Raw genomic sequence first — 24,960 nt, 5'->3', positions numbered from 1 at the left:
TAGATACGTTTTCATCACCCTATAAGAGTATAAGGCACTCTGATGTTATGATGATGCATGGCAGTATAAAATTCGAGGATAGATTGGATTACCAGGTAAACTATGAAAGACATAAGCATTGTTTTAGCTATGTGATTTCATGAGGTAATAATACATAACTTAATTTTAGTGAACCATCTTGAATACATATACCCTAAAGAACTGCAAGTTTAATGCTCACTCTCGTCAGAGAGATTGGGTGCAAAGCCATAAGTTTAAGAACATCTTTCTTTATTATAGAAGAAGTTGGATTCCATGGGTTCCAAGAGACGAAGAGCTACTTCTCCTTCCAGCAGCATCAGTGGAGGAGATTTTGATGATGGTCACCATTCAACAAATATACCAGGCCCAAGCCGGAAAAGGAGGAGACTTTCAAATCTCCCAACTGTAGATCCTGTAAGTACCATTGTAATATATACCCGTTCTGTTTTATTGCATAAATCCAAATGTGGAATACCTTTTGAAATTGCTATAAGCAAACATTTGCAAAAAAAAAATCCCCTCTCACCTCTATGGGTGGTATGTGTCTCCCTCAACCTCGGGTCCTCTACTAGAGGCCTGGGAGTTTGAGGGTTCTGCGCAGTATCTTAGCTGTTCCTAGCATTGCACTCTTCTGGACAGAGAGCTCTGATGTTGTTCCTGGGATCTGTTGGAGCCACTCACCCAGCTTAGGAGTCACAGCCCCGAGTGCTCCTACCACCACTGGGACCACTTTGGCCTTCCACTTTCTCAATCCTCCATCTAGTCTCTTTCAGGCCTGGTTACTTCTCCAGATTCTCATATTCTTCTTCTGATGTTGCTTCACTTGGCACTGGTCAACAGGACACTAAAGGACCTTCCTCAAAGACCTCAATGGGACTATGGAAACAACACTGGAAGTCAACTCAAGGCAGCCTTGCACAGTGGCCATCAAAGTGCGGCATATACACAGGTGATGCACTGTCCCGCTGCTGTTCTGCATAGGCTTAAACCTCAGCCAGATAATCACACAGGACTGATACGGGTACAGGTTCAGGAGTGGAACTACCATCAGTCACCTCCTCTACATGGATGACATCAGGCTGTATGTTAAGAATGAACGAGACATCGACTCACTAATCCACCTGACGCGGATCTACAGTGAGGATATCGGGATGTCATTCGGACTGGAGAAGTGTGGCCGAGGTAGTGAAGAGAGGGAAGGTATCAAGACTGATGGGGTGGACACCAGCGGGCCACATAGCAACATACAGACCAGCTACAAGTACCTTGGCGTCCCACAGTCACATGGAAACCATGAGGAGGAAGGCAAGGAAGACAGCAACATCCAAGTATCACCAAAGGATTAGACAGTCCTGAAGAGCCAAGCTCAGTGGGAAGAACAAGATCCACGCCAATCAACAGATACGCCTGCCGGTCATCAGATACCCTGCCGGTATAGTGAGCTGGCCAAAGGGGACATGGAGGCTGCCGATGTGAAACCCGGAAGCTCTCACAATGCAGCGAGGTTTCCACCCCAAGTCCAAACACCCAGAGACTGTATGCCAGCCGAAAGAAGGCGGTCGGGGCTTGGTTGCGCGTCAAAGCCACTGTCCTGAGCGAAAACGCGCGGAACAATCCAGGAAGTACATCATTAAGATGGCCCCAAAGATGAGCTGCTGAGAGATGCCTGAGGCAGCAGCAGACGTGGAGGAAGACCAGCAGAGAAAGTGCTTGGCAAGACAAGATCCTGCATGGATGTTCCCATCGACAGATAGCTGAGGTGGCTGACATTAGGAAATCCTAACCAGTGGCTGGAAGGGCTGGACTAAAGACAGCACTGAGGCAATGATCATAGCAGCACAGGAACAGGCACTGGAGGACCAGATCCATTGAAGCAGGGTCTACCACACTAGAGAGGAACCAAGGTGCAGACTGTGCAGAGAGGCCTCAGAGACAGTCCAACACATAGTGGCAGGATGTAAGATGCAAGGAGGAACAGCATACACTGAACGGCACAACCAAGTGGCTGGCATTGTGTACAGGAACATCTGCCACAGCGTATTAGGCTAGACCCTCCCAAGACCAGAGGGAGATTCCACAGAAGGTTGTGGAGAATAAGCAGGGCTAAGATTCTGTGGGCTTCCAGATCCAGACGACAGGCAGGTACTGGCCAATCAACCAGACATGCGTGGTAATAGACAAGGAGCAGAAGACAGCGGTGGTGATAGATAATAGCAGTGCCAAGTGATAGCAAATCAGAAGAAGGAATATGAGAATCTGGAGAAGTACCAGGCCTGAAAGAGGAACTAGAGAGATGTGGAAAGTGAAGGCCAAAAGTGGTCCAGTGGTGTAGAGCACTCGGGGCTGTGACTCCTAAGCTGGGTGAGTGGCTCCAAGCAGATCCAGGAACAACATCAGAGCTCTCTGTCTAGAGAGTGCAATGCTAGGAACAGCTAAGAATACTGCGCAGAACCCTCAACTCCAGGGCCATCCTAGTAGAGGACCCGAGGTTGAGGAAGACACATACCATCCATAGGGGTGAGAGGGGAATTATATATATAGATATATATAGTGAGAATATTTAAGATAAGGATACAACATAGTGTTCTATGGATGTTTTCTGGAGTTGCTTTCCCCCATGGGAGGGTGTTCTACATTTGTAGGGAACCCTGAGGAACAGCTTCTGTTTCCTTTGCTATATTGTGCGCTTTCCTGGCCTGAGCTCCAATTTTGAATGACGTGGGCAAGTTACAACTTCCTCCTGAGCCCAACAGCACTGATTCTACACTGGCTGTAGAGCAGGGATATCAAACTCATTCTGTGGAGATGTCTGAGTTACATTTTTAATTATGGTGTGTGGGCTGGGGCATAAATTTAGGACTACGTATCTCCTTCAGTCCATTAGTTCTCCCACTGATGTCAATACAAGATTTGTACAAAGAGCAAAAGATAGAATATTGCCTTTCTGTGTAGTACCTAAAGTTCTATTATTTGTTCAGTACCTTACTCATCACTGGCCCATGAAAATATGTTCATCTTTAGGACCATCCCAATTGATGTCCTTTTTCTCTTCCTTACTCATTCTCCTTTAGCTGCTTTTCTTTTTTCTTCACCGTCTTTGTATTTCTCGTCTTATCTTCCCATTGCATCTGCTTTCTTGTAGCAGTTCCTGATTTCTATACCTTATGGCTTTCACTTCCTCCCTATCCTCCTTCCATCTGCTAAAATGGTCAGCAAAGAAATAGTAAATGCTGACATTTGAAGTGCCATCCTTAGGCATTAGTTAGCCTAAGAGAGATTAACTGTGAAACATTGGAGTCTGCATTTCCTTATTTATTGTTTTTGGTGTCTTCTTGAGTCTGTAGTCAACACTGTGTTGGTTTACATTTGGGAAGTTTCCTTTGCAACCACGGGGGCTAGAAAACTTCTTTTAATAAAGAAAAAACACACAAATCTGGGTATGCCCTGGTACTATATTAATACATCAAATAGGCTGGGTGTTTAATACCCTACTGTAGAGCAACTTATGGTGTGACACTCCTCTCCCCCCACCTTCCTACTCTAACCAAGGCTTGGGCATAAATCCACACCCCTGAGAAACATAGCTATGCCGACCTAAGCTCTTGTGCAGACAGAATTCTTCCATTGGCCTAACTACTGTTTCTCAGGGAAGTGGATTACCTATGTTGACAGAAGAACTTCTCCTGTTGGCATAGGTAGTGTCTACACTGTAGCATTTCAAGTGCAGACATACCCTAAATTTGTTGCCTCCTTGACATTTCCATTGTTTTACTGAATTGTTCTTGCCTTTTAGATTGCTGTGTGCCATGAACTGTACAACACAATCAGAGATTACAAAGATGAACAGGGCAGGCTCTTATGTGAGCTTTTCATTAGGGCACCAAAACGAAGGTGAGGAGATGGCTTTGATTGGTAACAATCTTAGGTATGAGAGCTAGTCCTGGAACAAATGGATTTTGAGAAATAGCTCATCTGTGTAAAAGTTGCAAAAGTGTGCATTAAATATGCAACAAGCTTGCATTAGTCTTTTGATCTTTATATTTGATAGCATGGCTCTTTGAACAACTGTGACACAGGTGCCTGTGTTCAGGCAGAAACATCGAATATAAAGCCTTCCTGACGTTGAGATCTGTTTGACTGTAAAATTGTCTCCAAAGGTGAAGGAGTAAAATACTAAAAAATATATCCTAGGGACAAACCCATAACTGACTTTTGGGAATGGAATAGGTGAAGTGATAAGACTATTTCTGTCTGTAATTTTTTTATAGATTTAAGATACATTTTAAAATATGTGCTAATTCATTTATATTAAGGTTGTTTGTAAATTTGAGCTATTTAAGTTGTAGCAAAAACATACTATAAACATTTCTGCATTAGTCTTAAATTTGTGCAAAGTTAAATACTGTAGGGTTCGCTTTCAGTGCTCAAACTCTAATGTCTTTACTTATTGTTACAACAGAAATCAGCCAGACTACTATGAAGTGGTTTCTCAGCCTATTGATTTAATGAAAATCCAACAGAAACTAAAAATGGAGGAGTATGATGATGTGAACCTCCTGACTGCTGACTTTCAGCTACTATTTAACAATGCAAAGGCTTACTATAAGGTGAGGAAGCTTCATATAAAGGCCCAAATTCATATATTCTGACAATAACAGGTCTGGGTGCTGTTAAAAGATACAGCCAGTTTCGTATGTAAGAGCCAATTATGGTAATATACATCTGTTCCAGTACTACAGTGGTTCCAAAACTTTTCTGTAGTGTGGACCAGATCGTAAAACAGAGATTACCTCATATGCCTCCTCCTCTCTCTTTGCTAATCATGCAGCATCCCTGCTCAACTACAGCAGTTTCTTCCATGGAAAAATATTAGGAAAGTATGTCTTTTTAGGTGTCTCATGTGATGTGTGTTTTCCTTTGGGAAAAAACATTAAAGAGCACAAGTAGAATCCTGAACTCAGTACTGAGCAGGCAAGTAAAGACCGAACAGATTTAAAGTATTTTATCAATACACTTCCCATTTAATGAATTGGTCATTCTGAATGATTAGATCAAGTTAAATATAGAAAAACAAATATAAAATATTTTTTGTTTTTTGAAAGAAAAGAGCAAAAGTAGTGGGATGATTTCATCTCTCACTTCCATCAGTTCTGTGTCTCAGCTCTCCTGCTTGTTTCCAGCTAAGATCACCGATAAACAAGTGGTTTGCTAACTATCAGTGGCGTGCAGGACACTCATTTGGAATCTCTGCAGTATTATACTCTGTTTAAAAATCAGTAGTTTTGCACTTATATAAATCAGAGGTGATCGATGCTCACTTTGAATGGGGGGGAAAGAGGGTGAGTATCAGGGCAGAATAGGGAAGTTGGGGTGTCTCTTTTTCTGAGGATAGCTTCTTCTGGCCTAATCGCCCTGGTTCCGACTGAGACTCAGTCAGAGGTTGCTTGTGTCAGGGGCAGGGCTCAGTCAGAGGCAGCTCAAGCCGAGGCTCAGGGTTAGAGAGCTGAGTGTGACGTGGGGGAAACTGGGGACACAGATCAGCGCTAGCTCCCCTCATCCCCCTGGTTCTGCTGCCCCTGATATGAATGGTACACTTTAGAAGTTAATGGGTTTTATTAAGATTATCTTTAAATCATTTTGTTAGCATTTTTCCTAAAAATTTAATGAAAATGTAAAAAAAAGTGTTTCAGAATCCTAAAAAATTGTTTTTCTGTATTTCTTGTATTGAAAGTATCAATATCTTATGGCGGAGATGGGATAAAAAAAATCCAAAACTTTACTGCCAATCTAGGATAACTTAGCCTCCACCCACACTTAAGGACATTAAGTATCTATTTTAATTCATAATACCATTCCTGACATCACTATGTTGAAGAACTACACAGCCAGTAATTTCTGTGTTTTCCTGTATTTAATGCTCAGAATTTTAAGAACACTTTTAAAATAACAGATAGCAATAATGTGCCATTTGGTTTATTCTCACAGCCAGATTCTCCTGAATATAAAGCTGCCTGCAAACTTTGGGATTTGTATATGCGCACAAAGAATGAGTTTGTTCAGAAAGGTGATGCTGAGGAGGAGGAGGAAGAGGATGAAGGGCATGACAATCAAGGGGCAATATCTGAAGTAGTAAGTAGGAAGCACTGCATTTATAGTTTGCTTGTGAAATTAAGAGGTGTGTGAAAACTGGACTTTCAGAATAAGGTTAACCTCAATTTATGGAGGGACATCGGTTGATGTGTGCTTATTAAGCTGGGCCAAAACAGGTTATGGGACATGCGTACATATAAATTAAGTCACTAGATTATGTTCTGATATACTGTTTAAGGGTTCTTACATATACATAGAAAATGGTAATGGGTTCAGTATTCTCTATGTAAGTATTTATACCTTTGCATATGTTTGTGCATATATTAGTGAACTCTTAAGAAATAAATGTTTATGAGATGATCAGTGATATAACTATTGTATATGTGGTTCCATTTTAGTCCAAGTTTTTATAATAAATATGACCTCTGTAACTTGCATGATCTGAGGCCTGGTGCAAGAAAACCTGGGTCCCAATGAGAACAGTTTCAGATGACAAGTATCAGAGGGGTAGCTGTGTTAGTCTGGATCTGTAAAAGCAGCAAAGAATCCTGTGGCACCTTATAGACTAACAGACGTTTTGGAACATGAGCTTTCATGGGTGAATACCCACTTCGTCAGATGCATGCCTTGTAATGTGTGTAATGCATGCATCTGACGAAGTGGGTATTCACCCACAAAAGCTCATGCTCCAAAACGTCTGTTAGTCTGTAAGGTGCCACAGGATTCTTGCTGCTTTCAGATGAGACATCCGTATGGTCAACACTATGGTGTTTATTCTCAGACTTGTTGTTCTTTGTGTGGCCTTAAACCAGTGACTTAGGTTAGAGCTACTCCTGCAAATCTCCGTTAGTACTGCATGACATTACAAGGCATATTTTTATTTAACTTTGAAAAACAGTTCTGTGCAGGAAATGTGTATGTGACATTGAGACTTATTCACATGCCTTACTAAATGTGTAACCATAGTACTATGTCTTGAAAAGTTGCACGCATCTTTATAGCTGCTGTTTTCATCCTATTTTCCTTGAAAAAGAATGTTTATACATTTACGCTGAAATATTTTACAGGGGCCATTAGAAGCTTTTATAAAATTGAAATCTTTCTCATCAAAGCTTTTTGTAACTTCATTTCCTGTACCAGTCTTCTCCAAGCTACTTGAAAGAGATTCTTGAACAGCTGCTTGAAGCTGTAGCCATAGCCACCAACCCATCAGGACGTCTCATAAGTGAGCTGTTTCAGAAGCTTCCCTCTAAAGTGGTGAGTAGTGAAATGAAGTCATTTGCGTTCTCTGTTTGGTATCTGGAAAATAGTATAACTGAATACTGTGGGCTGACTGTGAGACTAACAGTCAAGTGAACAAAAATAAATAAAAATACTTTAAGCACTACCAAGTCATAATATTTTGCTTTTCAGTGGAAATTGCCCCCTTATGCCTGTTTACTGAAGAAGCCATTTTCAGCTCAATCATTTTAACTCTGAGAACAAACTGTGAGGGGTGTGTATAATGTCTAATAGCTATCAGTGTTGTTACGGATTATAATATAAAGGTCATGTTATAAAATCATTGCTTCTTTCTGATGAAATAGTTTTTTTGATATCACTTTGGTGGAATGATGAAATATTTCACTTTTTTTAATTGGCTGTAAGGGCTGCTTATTGTTTTAGCAGCTTTCTGCTGGTGGAAAGGTGTTTATAGATCAGCCCTAAAATAATCTTTTTACTAATCTAACTTTTGTTTTGAAGTCATTTACAGCTCAGTTCAGTTCAAACTCCACTTAGTTTGAATTTCATCTTAGCGTAAGGGATCTACTCTGTGAATGAGATCGTTAGCTCATTTGGTGAATCTGTATGAATAAATCCTTTCAAATGTTGTTAATAAGCGATATTAGTTATGTGAGCAATGTATACCTTAATGATATGGAGAAAGTTAAACAATTTTGGTTAAGAGAATAAACCGTAATCAATACTGAATTTGTACGTAATCTTTCAACTGTTTTGTGGTGGTTATCTATCTTCTCAGCTGCCTTTGGTAATAGGCCATCAAATAATAAGTTTATTTAATACTGATTTTTATTAAGTGTTTCCCTTGTGACTTATATGTGTCAGTGTACAACCACAAATGTATCATTTTTTGTTTCCTAGCAATATCCTGACTATTATGCAATAATTAAGGAGCCCATAGATCTTAAGACTATTGCCCAGAGGATACAGGTACAGTATGATCATATTAATGAGCTGTCTATTGTAATTTTGGAAAAATAAGAGGGAAAAGTTTATGTAGATCAGTAGTAAGTGTAATTTTTACCAGTAAGTTAAGAAACTGAAAACTATACTGCTGTGAGGTTCAGTACTGGCTATAGTCAGTCCTGCACTAGTGTGCCAAAAGTAGTCACAGTTTAAGGTTCAGTGTCTTAAACCACTAGTTGTTGATATGAATGAAATGCCAATTACTGTGGCCATGTGCTAGTATAAAGTAGTCATTTCTAGCCAGAGAAAATTGAGATACTTAAGTTTAGATTAGTGCCATTCTCATTACCATCTTGCTTTCTCCCACTCATCCTTTCCTATTCTTTCTTGGTTTTAGCTAGCTGTTATCCTGAACTCCTAGAGTTAGAACTTGGTGATCTATCCTACCTCAAATTATTCAAATCTAATTTTTAAAATGAAGTATTAGTCTCTAATTCCAGAATTTTGTGAAATGCCATCTGCTAATGCATACTGAACTTGAAGTGGAGGATAGAGATGTGTTTAAAATGATAATCCAAATGATGTGTTTTAAAGTTTGCTTAAAATAATTTGAGTCAGTGCATTGTTTGTTGGACCTGTCACATAGAAAATAACTTTTATATTTGTATCTCCTGTATGATTTTATTTTCTTTTTTTCTTCAAGTTTGTTTATATGCTGCATAAAGAAATGTCTTTATTCAGTGTGAACTACCTTTTATTTTCCAGTGTTTTGCATTTTCTTTCTTCATGTGACAGGATAAAAAGGATCAGTTATTATCTAAAGAGTAAACTGCTCTGTGTTTTGTTCTGCAGAATGGAAGTTATAAAAGCATTCATGCAATGGCCAAGGATATAGATCTTTTAGCAAAGAATGCCAAAACCTATAATGAGCCTGGATCTCAAGTATTCAAGGTTATTTTCAGATTTTTTTTGACAATTAAGTCAAGGTTCAGTCTTTATTTATTATATTACATATTTTAAATTATTAAAATGGTATTTTGTGTTTAGGTTCTAAAGCATTTCTAATCTATCTGGAAATATTAAAAAGGATATTGACAACTAATTTCTATGCCTTTTATTGTTAGTAACTCCTTCTTAGAAGTTTGAAACTCATATTCTTTCCCTGTTGACTGTTCTTTTCCGTTTGCCAACTATACAGTTCTCTCTTCCAATTTTATTTCAAACGGGACATAAATCAGCCTGGTTTCTTATAGGAATAAAGGATGGCTTGCTGGCTGTTAGGTTAGAAATACCTAGAATTCCTGGCATTACAGATTCAAATCGTGGCACTTGACTGTCTGTTCATTATCACAGAACATTTGAATTCTGTGCAGTTTAGTGTAGGGAGGTCTGCGGTGTAAAGCCTGAAAGAATGGAGGTCCTGCCTCCTTTGCATGGATAGTAAAGATCCTATTCCAGCTTTTGTAAGAGTATGCATGCATCATATGGCCAAAACTTACTCTCATCTCTTCCTCACCACTTCCGTTTCTTTCTCAATTGACCAACATGCTGTGTGCATATTTTCTACCTACCTACCTACCTTCCTGTACCTAAAAGTGAATGAATTTCAGTGGTGAAGTGATTCCTGCATATCTTTAACTTTTGGGATGAAGGGCACTACATATATGTAACATTCTAAGGGTAAAATCTATTGGTTTAAGAGTAGAGGTAGATAGAATGCTAAGGCAGGCTAGCTATAACATCAATCGTCTTCCAGTGGAGAGAAGCAAAACAAGCCCACTCGTTCTAATGTATTGTTGGTGTGTGTGTGTGCGCGCGCGTGCGTAAGTTGTGGATTATTTTTTTTAAGGATGTTGCAAAGAAGTGCCACAGACACTAGCCACCATTTTATTCCCTTTTATTTAACCATTGAAAATCTCCTTTCAAGTTAGATTTTGCTACAGACTTCTGACACTGGGCAAAGTCGCTCTCTGTCAAGAAAATATGTAACCCTAACTTTTGTTCTTTTCTCACTATTTTAAATATGTATAATTATATCTATAAAATTAGAGTAAATCCTTGACTCAGTCTCATTTTTTCTAAAATGGAGTGTTCTTATTTCAATTAACAGGATGCAAATGCTATTAAAAAAATATTTAATATGAAAAAGGCTGAAATTGAACATAATGAACTGGCCAAGTCAAGTCTTCGAATCAGGTACTGCAAGTAAAAAAAATAAAAAAGAAATGCTGTTTGAGGTCTGGTTTACATGTATTTACTGATATTTAGTTCCTTAATTTTGCCCCCCCAAAACAAAAACCAGATAAAATTAACTTGTTTGTTGTTGCTTTAAATCTTAAAAACCACTGAAGTAGATTTTTGAAGGTAACTGCTGAAATATACTGTGTAGGTGATATATTCTTACTTTTAAGATATATTTGGCACTGAAATAGAGAGAGCCTTTAGGAGCCTCTAAAGCTAAAGTTTTAGCCAGCTTCTATTCTATGTGTTTAATGGGTAGAAACAGAAAAGCTGGAACAAGAAACAGAGGCTCAGATCCTCAAAGATATTTAGGCATCTGACTCCCACTGAGGTCAAATACGTTTTGAGGATCTAGGTAAAAGTGCCCTTCTTCATAAGAGTTGCTGGATGGCCAAGGGCCTCTGATGTATCCTGAGGCCTGCAAAGAATTAGGGGGACCAAGGATTCATTTTTTGCATGAGCCCAAAATATTTATTGGGAGGGAGCAGGGAAACAGCCCAAAATTCATTCATTCAGATGCCCAGCAATCATTTTGGAGAAAAGCCCCGGATTTAGTAACACTCTATGTGAAAATCTATTTTAATTGTAATAAGGGGCAGAATTATGTGCAGACAGGGACAGAATTGACGTGTTGGTGATGGAGTGAAGTTTTGGAAATGTAAATTAAATGGATGTGGCTTGTGGGAGAGGGGGGTAGTGCAGTTATTCGTCATTTGGGCTATAGGGTTGGTCTTGGAAAAAATAGTTGTTGAGAGAGAGATTTTTTTCCAGGCTGTTATTTCCTTCCTGAAATCACATTAATTGGAAAAAGCTTTTTCCTCCTGCGCAAATCCTCACTCTTCAAAATATCAATGTGGACATTTTATGCACATTTCATATCCCAGACTATATGTAGAGAGATCCAGATCTCTCATAGGTTTCACTTGATATCATTGGCACTTCTCAAAGCTAGGGAGGGGGGAGGGATAGCTCAGTGGTTTGAGCATTGGCCTGCTAAACCCAGGATTGTGAGTTCAATCCTTGAGGGGGCCATTTAGGGATCTGAGCAAAAATCTGTCTGGGGATTGGGCCCTCTTTAAGCAGGGGGTTGGACTAGGTGACCTCCTGAGGTCTATTCCAACCCTGATATTCTATGAGTCTATGATTAAATACTTGCTAGGGTGAATTATATTCTTTATCAGAAAAGCTAAGTGACATCTTCCAAATGAGCACAAGAGTTAACCTCGTTGGCAGAAAGGGAACTTCTTTAGATATTTTGCAAAGGACCAACTTGGAGTACATGTCCTTTTCAGAAATAAATCTCTCCTCTTCTGAAGCTGTTTTTGAGATAGGATAGAGAACTCCACAAACATCCTTACATTCAAAGCATTACAGTTAACTTAAATATTTGTCTTAAAATGTTTTACCTTCTGTTACAAATAACACCTAAGATTAGTGTAAATTAAAGAGATTAGAAAACTAAACACTTTTTACGATTTATTTGGTGCTTTTGACAGTACTTTGAGTGTATAGTCAATTGTTACTGTGTCTTCTGTTTAATCAGTCAGTTTCCTCTGTTTGCATAAACCTTTCATATAGCAACAGCAGAAAGGAAAAACTTTACAAAACAAGAAAATGTGATGTAAAATCACAAACATTGGCAGAAGGGTTCATGTGCAGGAGTAATTCTTGAAACTTTTTTAAACATTTATTTAAAAAATGGACTTGATTACAAATTGATGGTGTCCTCTCCAAAGTCTACTATACTCATTTAGGCCTTGACACTGCAAACACCTAGCACGTGTGTAGCTCCACTGAGGTCAGTAGGTCTACATCTCTGCTTACGGATTTTCAGGATCAGGGCCTAAATGGTGACTCGCTGACTTCATTAGAAGTAAAGGGGGAATCAGGACCTTGCAAGGTTGGGTACTATACTTAATTTTGAAGCTGTGACTGCTCTTATCTTAACAGTAATGCTTTTTGTGCAAAGACGGCTGACAAATAATTATATTAGTATTTGTTAGTTGAATTCCTCTCTTTCGTACTGCCAACCCCTTCTCTATCCCTTAGTTATCTTATTCTGTAAGGTTCTTTTAATATTTTACCTTGTCTGTGAAACTTTTATGTAGTTGTGTAGGGCCACAAGTTGACTTTGTGTCCAGAATAATTTGACAGCTCTCATCTTGATTTCTGTATCTTTTTAAAAAAATTTTGCCTCAAGCAGGCAAAAAAAATCCCACTCTTAAACAAAAATAAAATTCCCCAGACACCTCATAGTCAATTTGAAGGAGAGAAAAGCTTAATTTAAAAAAAAAAACCTTCCTGCTGCCATGAAGACTGCTACTGGCTGCTGTCAAGCACAAACCTGTTGTTTCAGATCCCTTTTAACTTATTAAACTCTAGATGGTCATCTAGTGTTTTGTTTTTTTTAATAAATACATGACTTCTTAATTCTTCCACCTCATGTGGGAATCTTTCACCTATATACTATTTTTAGCAAAATACCTCCTTAAATTATTCTAGCCTATTTTTCCTCTTAATTTTAAAAAGCTTAACTTTATAATAACTCCTTGCTAATTTAAATACTCTAATCATTATGTCAAGAATAATCCAAATTTTGTGACTCTGTCCTGATGCACATCCTTCATTCCATTCATCATCATAAATTGCCGCTTTGCAGTGCACTTATCTGTCTTTGGTAATATTATCTTAAGAATGTACAGCGGTGTCCACAACACCATTTAATAGGCTTTATTAAGTAATAACACAATATGCTTGGCTTTGTATTGTTAACCTCTCAATTTTTAGCAATATTCTGTTAGCCATCTTTATTGCTGCAGTATGCAGGACTGAGCATTTAAATAATGGTTCTATCAATATTGCTAGAAACTTTTTTCTTTTACCTTTATAAACAAATTCAGCATCATTTACATTATGATTAACTTGGGTATTATTTATACCTAAGTGTATCACTTTGCATTTAGCAACATAACATTTTTTGTTTCTTCTCTGAGGGCTTTTCAAGATAACTCTGTGAAAGAGCTACATTCTAGTTACATCTCTTCTTGGGTCTAAGGCAAGTTTCTCTTTTTCTCTCTTTTTCTGGGTTGTTTCTTCTTCTTAAAGGACTCCATCAAATTTGGCTGCTTCCAAACTGACAGGTCCTTCCTCACAGGGTAAAGGCAGTGTTGGTGATGAGAGAAATTCTACTAACAAATATTATCGGTAAGTAAATTGTCTGTTTTCGTGTGGATGCCATCCAATTTGATTTTTATTTATTTATTTTGGCTGGCTGTCATTTGGAAATGTTACAGTCAAAGCTTTTTTTCTGAAATTTGAAGTGTTGTTGTTTTTTTTTTTTAAATGAACTCTCAAACTTAATGGCCTAGGTACACAATAATTAAAATATCAGATTTAATAATCCCTCCTTCCCAAACAGCATAGTTTAATAGGTTATTTACTCTAAATTGTTCTTTATTATTTTTAGAGTTTTACTTAAATTTTGTTAAATTTGTATCATAGTTGATTTAACATTTATTTCCTTGGAAATGTTCCAGAGAACAGCATCTTATATTTCATTACAAAACTAGTCATGTTAAAAGTATCAAAAATATGTATTGTAACTCAAAAAATATTTGTGAATAATTTTAAAGTAATTTTTTAAAATGTAAAACTAAAGAACAAGGAAAAGCAAAATGGAGGAGAAAACCCTTAAAGGAAAAGGGATGCATTTGGAATACTGTTCCAGGAGACTTATGTTGTCGTGATTACATGGAGTATTCTGCCCTGTTCATCACTCAAGAGTTCTGTGGCCTAGTATATTAAACACAGTCAGTAGCCTCTTGTCACTCCCACAAAGTAACAAGAAAATCATGCCTTGGTGGATGCTTTCTAATTGTTCATCTTGAACTGTTTTTCATTATGAATGGTAAATATTAAGAATAGTGCAGAGGGCATTGAGTAGACTAAGCTTTAACTTCCCTATTTCAGTAGTTCTCCAACTTTTTGACTTGGTGGAGCATTTTATAAAATAGATTATATCATGGGCCATTGTCCTCTGCTAACTTTCCGTCTTTTCTTGGGTTAGTCCTGTCTGCTCTTCTGCTGGTGGTTCTGTGGACTGCTAACATGACCTTCATATTCCACCAATTGTCCACAGAACATAACTAAACAGTAGTTTGATATATACATTGCTTTTCTTTTTACTTTTAAAGTAACAAAAGATCAGTCCAAGGGGATCGTTTATCTGCAATAACCATGGCATTGCAATATGGATCAGAAAGTGATGAGGATGCTGCTTTGGCTGGTAGGAGTTAATACCTCACTTGTACCAATTTCAGTTTATTAAAATTTACTGAACGATTGTGGAGATACTGACTTATTCAGATGTCTGTATGATACTTCCTTTGCTACTTTTCTGGACATTGCTGTTCCCAGATTATTTTGCATAGTTTCCAAAGCATTACATGCAACTTCCCCAGTGCTGGTCACTGGTTGCTAGAAGTGTAGATGAAATGTGCAGTTGGCAAGTGAAGGAAAGCCAAAATAACTTACCTGCTTTGATTTTGATTTTTGTTGCATTGCAGTCCATCAAAGCTTTATAAACTGGGAAGAGTGTTGCTTGTTTTATATATCGTTGTGTTAAATTAGAAAAGACACTAGATACTCTTCTAGTGTTGAATAGAGAAAAATAGATTCTTTCAAGTTCACAGGTCAGCTAACTTTATTCTTAGTAAAATGTTTTGTTTTGTTTTGTTTTATTTTATTTTATTAAGCTTTGCTGTTGGTCTTAGACAACCCTCTTTTACATATTCTAACTTCTGGCACCAATTTAAACACTTGAAATCACAGCTGTTCCTTAAAAGGATAGCAAAAGATACTAGGTCTTATATTAACATAGCCAGGTGGAATTCTTAGAGTTACCTAGAACTTTAGCAGTAGGGCTCTTTGTGTTTGAAGTGATATGATGACAGCTTGCCCATATTTAAACTTTGTTAAAAAATCTACTAATAGTATATAATAAACAATTGCAAACTCTTCCAAATAAGTGAATATTAACATAAAACATGTAAACAAATGTCTTTAATATAGTCGTCCTGTTTTACTTTTCTCGTAATCAGCCTTTTTAGCACCTTTCCATTAGCATAAAAAAGTTGTACTAAATCCATGTATATTGGTCATGACCTTTAAAATATATCTCACCAAAGGAGCCTATTTTATTATTTTTATTACCCTTTTTCCTAATTTTTCTAGTAAACTTCTCAGTGCTCTGTTCAAAAACAGTTTCCTCAGTTTTATTTTATCTGAGTTTTGTTTTTGTTTGCTATTCTTGTGAAATTGGACATGGGGTCTTTTTTTTAATAAAACTAAGACAGGATTTAGACCGTTCACCAAGCCTCAACTAACCTGAGGATTAAACTTACTCATCAGGGTAAAAATTCCTATGTCTTTTGTCCCTCACCTTGCAATTTAAAAGAATAAAACAGTTGTGTAGTGTGGTTAGTTGTAACATGTTATCAATCAACTATCTCATTAATAACTTTTAAAATATAACTTTTGAAATAAGTACGTTGTTTCTTTCCTTTTTTGACTTTACTTCCTACTCTTTTTCTTTATCTTAGAATAAATCATGATGTATATTTTCCAGAGTGTCTTCATTGTCAGTTTCCATTTTCTCTCTGCCCATTGTATTCTTTACTTCTCTCTCTCTTTCTCTCTGTGTCTCAGTGAAATATTTTTCTTTTTTAATTTGTTCAATCAGTCTCTCCCACTTGTCCCCTCACACACATTCCCTCATCCTCATCTATTCATACACAGAGCTAAGACATTTTACTAGACACCTATTAGCCAAATACCAGTGTGAAAGAGAGAGAAAACATCCTAAAGAGGCAGTGGCTAGATAAGACACCAACTATGCCCAACTGCTGGGAAAAGGAGACATGGTGTGATTCTTACCAGGGTGCTGTCCCTGAACTCTGATTGGAGACATGTTCATTTTCCTTTCTTTATTCTTCCCAACTCAGAACTTCTTATCTGCTGCAAGGTTGGGTGAATGGCCTCTGCTACCCTACAGTCTTCTCCAGCATGCTGTGATGAGGGGTATTGTATTCTACCTCTCCCTCAGATTTCTGCTGCTGTAAGGAGTTATTGTCTTCCTCACTTCGTCCAAGCGAACCTTCCTTCCAGTTTCTGTTTTTTAACCCCCCTCACCAATGAATGACATTTATTTGCCTGTGCTGCTCAGAATTGTTACAGTAGTGACAGAGTGAAATTGGTCTAATTTTTGTCAGTTTCACTACTGCCTGAGAAGATTCTGAAAAGCAGCACACATTGACAAAGACCCTTGTTCTCTCTTTGCTGCTGCTTAGTAAAGGTCTGAGCAGCAGCAGTGTCACTGGAACTATGTCTTCTGACTTCAGAAGATGCCCTGCATTATCAGCTTAGATTTGGTTCACATTTTTAAGGATTTTGGTTTTTTTTTCAATTGTAGGAGCTATAATCTTTTCTTTAAATGAAAGTGTAGATACTGCAGAAGTTGGACACACTCTGGTAGGAAAGCTTTGTGCCCAGTGTGGGTGAGTGAATTTTTCAAGCCCAGTAAAAAGATCCAGTTGCCTTTTTTCTATCAATTTGCAGTCACTCCATATCAGCAATAACACTTCTAAGGGCACATAAGTTTTCAGCCATAAAGTGCAATATGTTAAGTGTTTGAATTGGTCAAGGATAGGGAGAAGTGGTTGTGGAATGAAATGGACAGCAGATAGTGCCTTATTTAAAAACAAACAAAAACCTGTTTAATTGTATGTAACTTGTTGATTTAGTCTTTTGTACACCTGGCTTGTGTTTTGCTAGGTGTGTCAGCGTGACATATATCTGTGTGATATTATCTAAACCTTTTTCTTTTTTTTATCTGTCCTTTATGGTGCTTATTCTTTTTCCTTTCTTTAGGTTTTAGTTTAGGTGTCCTCTTATTTCATTGTTGTATGGAACACCCAGTGTACATATTTACATATAATATATTATTATTCTTTTATTGAGAAATCAAAGGTTGTTTGTTTGTTTTTTTACAAGTCTTTAGACTAGAGAAATTATCTGGTCAAATAATTGTCAATGTCAAAATAATATGAAACTAGGACATGCCAGATTATCTTGTTTTTTCTGAAATAATACAGTGGGGTAGATTGATTTCTATTGGTGGTTTATATCAGCAAGCAGGGAACCTTGATATAAATCTATTTTACTCTTCATTTTCATTTGTACTTTTTAATTAATTTTCTGGAGAAGCCGATTCTCAGTACTTAGCACTGTAACTATAGATCTTTCTTTAAGCAGTTATATATTCAACTTCTCAAGTTTTTTTTACAGTTTTTTATATTAGACCATGGTGAATGACCCATTCCCTGTTTTCTGATGATTAATTTTTCACTTATGATTTGTGTCCAGCTGAATTCCAATTTCCTTACACATTCAATTAAAACTGCACAAAACCAGTATTTTAAAATAGAGTTCTATTAGTTAAATAAAACTACCATAAATACCTTAAATATGCTGGCTATATAATTTTTTTCTTATCAAAACAGGTTTTGCCTTTAAAACTAACTGATTTATTAAACAAAGGATCATCTGTAGTTAGTGAATTGAAATGATTGTTTTTTGGCCTCCAGGTCCTTCTTCAAGATTTTAGAACTAATAGATTGCATCTTCTCTCACACCTAATTTTTAATTGTGTACTGGAAGAGGAAAAACAAGCTTTTCTGCTTTAACTCCCATTATGTTTCTCAACTTTGAATGAGCTAGTCATTGAACTTCTGAACCAGCTGAATAAACTGAAATGAAAAAAAATATTCTCTGTACTTTCAGAAGAGGCTGTTGTTTTCAAAAGCTTGTTTAGCACTTAAACATTAGTTGTAGGCCAGTGATTTAATCAGTTCACTGGTTTTACTTTCTTTAAAACTTCATCAGCAAACATGTACTTCTTGAATATCATTTATTTTATATAATTTAAATCAGTTTTAATAGTTTGCAGTAAGCTCAGACCTTAATATAGGTTGTCATAATTTCAACTTTAATTTTAAGTAGGTTTATTTTTAGAAGAAAAATGTATTTAATTTAAAATAAAAATGAATTTTTAATTTTTTAAAAATTCACTGAATTTTATCCACCCTGCAACACACAAATTTTCTAAAATGTTGCCAAGAACCTGAAACAGGCCTTTCTCCGGGGCTTTTTATAGCCTTCCAATAAGAAGTTTTAGTGTCTTAAGGGAAAATAGGTCTAATTAGTGCTTGGAGTTGTTTCAGTTTTTTATTGTTGTGCCCGCACAGTAAGGGTGATCATCTGTCTGTAGTAACTCATAGCTTATAGTTGTTTTAGAGGGAGAGGCTGGGCTGTTCTTTCTGTCACACTCTGCAGAAGATGCTTAGTGAGAATTTGTCACACAGTCTTTCTCCATTCCCTTCCAAACGTTCTCGCTGAGCATTCACCAGCCAACTATTTAGTTTGCTGAATGAGAAGGGGAAAGAGAAAGGACCATTGTCATTTAAAAAAAGTTTGACAGAATGAACTGTTTTTAATATGTGCTACAGATAGACTTAATTCTTTGGGTTTGTATTGCTCATTCTTTCATTCACTTTTACCATTTATTTCATTAGTTTACTTAAGCTTTTTATCTCCACTTGGAGAATAAAAATGAACCAGCCTGTTTCACTCTTCATTTTATGCATGGGTGCTCGTGCACATCAAAATGCGACAGTATCTTGGGTTTAAAACATTGCAGGGTAATATTTTTGTTTGTTTCAAAAAATGTTTTTATTTTAATTAAAATAAACAAATTAATGGAAACATTACTATTCATCTTAGGCTTTACAAAATATTAATGTTACAAAAGTAAATTGTGCACCTGATTTTACTTGACAATGTCCTCTGAATTATTTGCAGTTATTACCCTGGTTATTATTAAAGGGTGGATACTGAAGAGGAGTGTTTTTAGTTTTAAAACTTTTAGCTGCACAGTTTAATGGCATGCATATTCATTGTTAGGTCTGTTGTCATTATTTCCCAAAGGTGGGATAGAATAGACTGTTTTAGTTGTGTGTTCCACATCAGTAGTGAGCATCTCTTTGAAGCCACAGCATAGCTACAGAGGTGTGCCTTCCTACTCCCTTATGTCTGAGTAGTCTGGAAGTCTGCAAACCATCAGTTTCAGACTGGACACTCCTGCAGACCATCAGTTTCAGACTGGAAAGGAAAGATAACAGTAGTGTGTCATGTGAACTGGCTGGCTACTGACTTGTCATTTGTTTAATATCTCTTTGCTTAAATGGATAGAAAGCTGAAACATGGTCAGGCTATGCTGAACCATAATGACAATGTCTGCTGGAAACTTGGTATGACCATTAGAGGATTGTCTTTTGTGTCACTGATCCAATGGGACTCCTCTACCCCACCCTGTAGTTTGAATGAAAGTTTGGAACAGAGAGACTGCTTTGATGATGACAACTTTTAACTGTACAAAAGTATATAAGGATCTAGTTGTTTAGTCTGTCTGGTATAATTCAATTATAGTTATTTAGATGTTTTGTAGGTTTAGTGATTCTATACACCCATGTGCACAAATATCTTTTCCTTATAGTTCATGATACAGTGTCTCACACTAGTTTCCTGCACTAAATGTATATTTCTTGTAGGGCTCTCGATTAATCGCAGTTAACTCACACGATTAACTTAAAAAAATAATCACAATTAAAAACATTGATCATGATTAATTGCAGTTTTAATCTCACTGTTAAACAATGGAATACCAATTGAAATTTATTAACTATTTTGGATGTTTTTCTACATTTTCATAATATATATTATATTCTGTGTTATAATCAAAATCAGTGTATATTATGTTTGATTAAAAATATTTATACTGTAAAAATGATAAACAAAAGAAATAATATTTTTCAGTTCACCTCATACAAGTACTGTAGTGCAATCTTTGTCATGAAAGTGAAATTTATAAATGTAGATTTTTTTGTTGTTGTTACATAACTGCACTCAAAAACAAAACAGTGTAAAACTTCAGATCCTACAAGTCCACTCAGTCCTACTTCTTGGTCAGCCAATTGCTAAGACAAACAAGTTTGTTCACATTTACAGGAGATAATGCTGCCCTCTTCTTGTTTACAGTGTCACCATAAAGTGAGAACAGGCATTTGCATGGCACTTTCGTAGCTGGCATTGCCAGGTATTTATGTGCCAGATATGCTGAACATTTGTATTCCCCTTCATGCTTTAGCCACCATTCCAGAGGACATGCTTCCATGCTGATGATGCTTGTTAAAAAAAAAAAAATGCATAAATTAAATTTGGGAGAGAACTGTATGTCCACTGCTCTGTTTTACCCGCATTCTGCCACAGATTTCATGTTATAGTAGTCTCAGATGATGACCCAGCACATGTTGTTCATTTTAAGAACACTTTCACTGCAGATTTCACAAAACAGAAAGTACCAATATGAGATTTCTAAAGATACCTACAACACTCGACCCAAGGTTTAAGAATCTGAAGTGCTTTCCAAAATCTGAAAGGGACGAGGTGTAAAGCATGCTTTCAGAAATGTTAAAGAGCCACACTCCAATGCAGAAACTGCAGAAACTACAGAACCCAAACCACAAAAAAAGAAAATCCCCCTTCTGCTGGTGGAATCTGACTCAGATAATGAAAATGAATGTGCATCAGTCCACACTGCTTTGGATTATTATCGAGCAGAACCCGTCATTAGCATGGACACATGTCCTCTGGAATGGTGGTTGAAGCATGAAGGGACATATGAATCTTTATTGTATCTGGCACGTAAATATCCTGGGACCCCGGCTACAACAGTGCCATGCCAACGCCTGTTCTCACTTTCAGGTGACACTGTAAAGAAGAAGCAGCAGCATTATCTCCTGCAAATGTAAACAAACTTGTTTGTCTGAGCGATTGGCTGAACAACAAGTAGGACTGAATGGACTTGCAGGCTCTAAAATTTTACACTGTCGTATTTTTGAATGACCTTTTTTTGTACATAATTCAACATTTGTAAGTTCAAGAGATTGCACTACAGTACTTGTATTAGGTGAATTGAAAAATACTATTTCTTTGTTTTTTTTTTTAAAGTGAAAATATTTGTAATGAAAAATAAATATAAAGTGAGCACTGTACACTTTGTATTCTGTGTTGTAAATTAAATCAATATATTTGAAAATGTAGAAAACATCAAAAATATATAAATGGTATTCTTTTATTGTTTAACAGTGCGATTAATCGTACGATTAATCATGATTAATTTTTTATTGCACAATTAATCATGATTAGGGTTGTCAAGCAATTATAAAAATTAATTTCTTGTTAGTATCACTTTTGTGAGTCTTAGTCCTGAAGTTTGTAGATTTGGGAGAGGGGGGAAACACTATTATAAAACATATTATGGATCATAAGTTTGGGTACCAATCAAAGGAAAGTGGCCTAAGTGAGTCCTAAGTAGGACAACCCTCAGACTTTATGTAGTCTTTGTTGCTTCCTCTGTGGTACCTTTATTAGTATAAGCTCTTCAGTCCAGATGTGATAATTTAAGAAGAAACCTGAGAACATTTCTCCACACACAAATGTATAGATTTATTTTGAACTTAATCACTTAAACTAACTTCCTTGGGCGCATATGAAAATCTCAGTCTCAGTTTACTAATTTCCACTAGTTTACTCTTGTAGCGAATTCTATTCCCAACTGTTCCAACCACTGTTTGTTTAACCTTAAATAAGTCGCTTAGAACAAAATGTTCAGTTGTAGATCCTTGGCGCATCAGAAATCAGGCACAAGCTGTCTCACATTGAGTGCCCTTAAATCAATGCACACAACGTTCACAGATTCATAAATTTTTAAGGCTAGAAGGCACCATTGTAATTTCTAGTCAGACCTCCTGCATGACACAGGTCACAACTTCACCAAGTGATGCTTACATCAAGGCCATGATTTCTGGGGAGCTAGAGCATCTCTCTAAAATTAGTGACTATTTTCTGAAAACGTGCTTGTTAGCTTTGAGCTTCAGTTTCCCCCTACTTCACAGGATTTTGAAGCTTGCAAATTTCTTTATTATTAAAGGTTTAAGTGAGTACCTATATACACAAAAAATAAAAAGCTACTACAGATTTCTCATTCTGTCTCCATTATGCACATTTCCATATTCATGTGAACATTAAATCTTAATATGTAAATCATCAGTTCAATCCAAGTATAAGCTATATTTGCTAAAATATTGTTTACATTAGTTCCAAGACTTCTGAAAAAGTAAATAGCACCCCCCCCCCTTTTTTTTTTTGGTCTCTTGTTGAGTAATCATCATGTTTAAAAACTAGCTATTTGGATGTATGTAAGTTTGAGAGAGAGAGAATGATTATTTCACAAACATGAGTGTTCTAACATTAAGTGTTGAAGATCTCTATGGGCTCACACATGGAGAACTCTCTATTGGAACTGATTCTTATATGTTTAAATTCTTAGGATAATTCAAAGAATTGTTCCTGTAGTCCATTAGTATTTTGTAATGGGACACCTCAGTTTAAAAAAAAATATATATTCCCATGGGAAAGGTAATCAAGTCCCTTTATGCTCATGAATGTCCAGAGATGTGTAAGAGGAGTGCCCTTTTGTCCACACCATGTTATTAGATATTCATAGGTTTTGCAAATTATCTCACTTTCTAGCATTTCTAAAGATTTTAACCATATGCTTAGAGCACAAGGGGTTTGTAACCGTCTTTAATTGGGTTTATGAATATTTCCTGTGTTATTTGAAGGATTATTCCTTCTTTCCCTAAAGGATTCCTTCAGCACCTTTCTTATATGCAACAGATATTATGCCTCACCAACAGCGGATTGCTCCTGTCCAGGCTATTTTGTAACACTCCTGTGTGTGTTCTTACTTTCCTCCACTCGTGTGCTGTCGTTTCCGTTTAGAAAAGTACAGAATGCAACCCTGTAGCGTGATGGCAATAATACAATTCTATAATTGTAATTCAATGTTGTTGTCTTGGTTATTAAATAAGCAGACAGCTGTTTTCTTCACCAGCTGGTGTTTGAGTGGTCTTAGTCTGTATTCTCAGGTACAGTACATTACAATAATCCCATCTGATAGTGTTAAAGGCATGAGATCTTCATCTGGTAAAGCACACAATCTGCTAGCCAAGTCAAAGTTCCTCTGAGCCAGTGGCTTTTTGGGCTAGCATGATTAAGAGACATCAGTTTCATAGCCAACAGTACACAAGGGAGTGTTGCAGCCAGCATCACGTCTGACTGCTTTTGATTGCCCTAACCAAATGGATTAGATATGTACATAGGAAAAAAAAGTTTTGGCTACTTTATTACCTGGTCATCCAGAAGCAACAGAGAGCATATGATGTCCCTCCCAAAGTTATAAATCAGAGTATTAAAAAGTGGGTAAATTGCCTCACTTGTGGGTCAGGCATTACCTCATTTATTATTTTTAAAGTCAAACAGTCAAAACAACAGAGCTTTATTTGATTGCCGTTCGGTTTCTCTACTTCCTTCTTTCTTTTTTACAGCTGCTGCCCGTTATGAAGAAGGAGAGTCTGAAGCAGAGAGCATCACTTCCTTTATGGATACTTCTAACCCTCTTTATCAGCTTTATGATACGGTTAGAAACTGCCGAAATAACCAGGGTCAGCTTATATCAGAACCCTTCTTTCATTTGCCTTCCAAGAAAAAATATCCAGATTATTATCAGCAAATCAAAACACCTGTTTCACTGAAGCAAATCAGGTAAGAAAATATGGCGTATGAACTATATTTGCTGGGCTTGAGCACATTGAAGAGCTTCTTTCATTTCTGACATATTATACCGTGAACTAATTCTTGGTTTATATTTATATAGATGGATATAGATATGATATGATATAGATATAGATCTGTATGGTTACTATATGTTACTATGTGTTACGTGGATTACTTCTGCAACTGCTGTCATAGATTAAGTAGTTCAAAGAATTCCATGTATTTTGCCTTTCAAAATGATCTACGTCCATCTTCGGTCCTTCCTTTGTAGATGCCTTCTGTTTGTATTTTTTCATTTGTTTTAATTGAAATTAAGGTGTAGGACTCGGAGTCCTGAAGGTTGAGATCTCTTTTTACCAAACAGGTGCAGAATGGCTAGTAATAGAACAAGCTTCCACACAACACCCATATTGTTGTTTGTCCTGGACCTTGTGAGACACTTGTATAGAAGCAAGAAGATGGTTTTATCTCTGGTCATTCTGTGTTTGTCTCTCTGCTTAGACAACCACCAAGGTGTAAATTGTTAAATTTTTTGGGATAATAATACATAATGACTTCAAAGGAGTTACTTTGCTTGTAATTTATTGTAACTCAGATCTCAATCTGGCCCATGGTTCTTTTTGCTGT

General features: G+C 36.8%; 1 protein-coding gene across 21 annotated transcripts in view; it reads left to right on the top strand.

The window, feature by feature from the left end:
* The window catches only part of PBRM1 (polybromo 1), an 81,577-nt gene that overhangs the window by 4,287 nt on the left and 52,330 nt on the right, over window positions 1-24,960 (top strand). For 12 of the 21 annotated variants that reach the window (XR_012657110.1, XM_032805835.2, XM_032805842.2 and 9 more), the window contains 11 exons: window positions 280-435; window positions 3,815-3,912; window positions 4,481-4,628; window positions 6,007-6,150; window positions 7,252-7,368; window positions 8,254-8,322; window positions 9,151-9,249; window positions 10,409-10,494; window positions 13,645-13,743; window positions 14,733-14,824; window positions 24,105-24,321. Coding sequence is in view for 20 of the 21 variants with exons in the window: in XM_032805839.2 (XP_032661730.1) it covers window positions 280-435; window positions 3,815-3,912; window positions 4,481-4,628; window positions 6,007-6,150; window positions 7,252-7,368; window positions 8,254-8,322; window positions 9,151-9,249; window positions 10,409-10,494; window positions 13,645-13,743; window positions 14,733-14,824; window positions 24,105-24,321 (1,325 nt within the window). In the remaining variant the exon portion in view is untranslated. The remainder of the gene's footprint in view (window positions 1-279; window positions 436-3,814; window positions 3,913-4,480; window positions 4,629-6,006; window positions 6,151-7,251; window positions 7,369-8,253; window positions 8,323-9,150; window positions 9,250-10,408; window positions 10,495-13,644; window positions 13,744-14,732; window positions 14,825-24,104; window positions 24,322-24,960) is intronic. The other 9 variants (XM_075072986.1, XM_075072987.1, XM_075072984.1 and 6 more) reach the window with 2 other exon arrangements.

Source organism: Chelonoidis abingdonii, chromosome 16, assembly GCF_003597395.2.
Source record: "Chelonoidis abingdonii isolate Lonesome George chromosome 16, CheloAbing_2.0, whole genome shotgun sequence".
Lineage (NCBI taxonomy): Eukaryota > Metazoa > Chordata > Testudines > Testudinidae > Chelonoidis > Chelonoidis abingdonii.
Note: the sequence above shows the minus strand (reverse complement) of the source record. Positions and strands in the feature narration are given on the sequence as shown.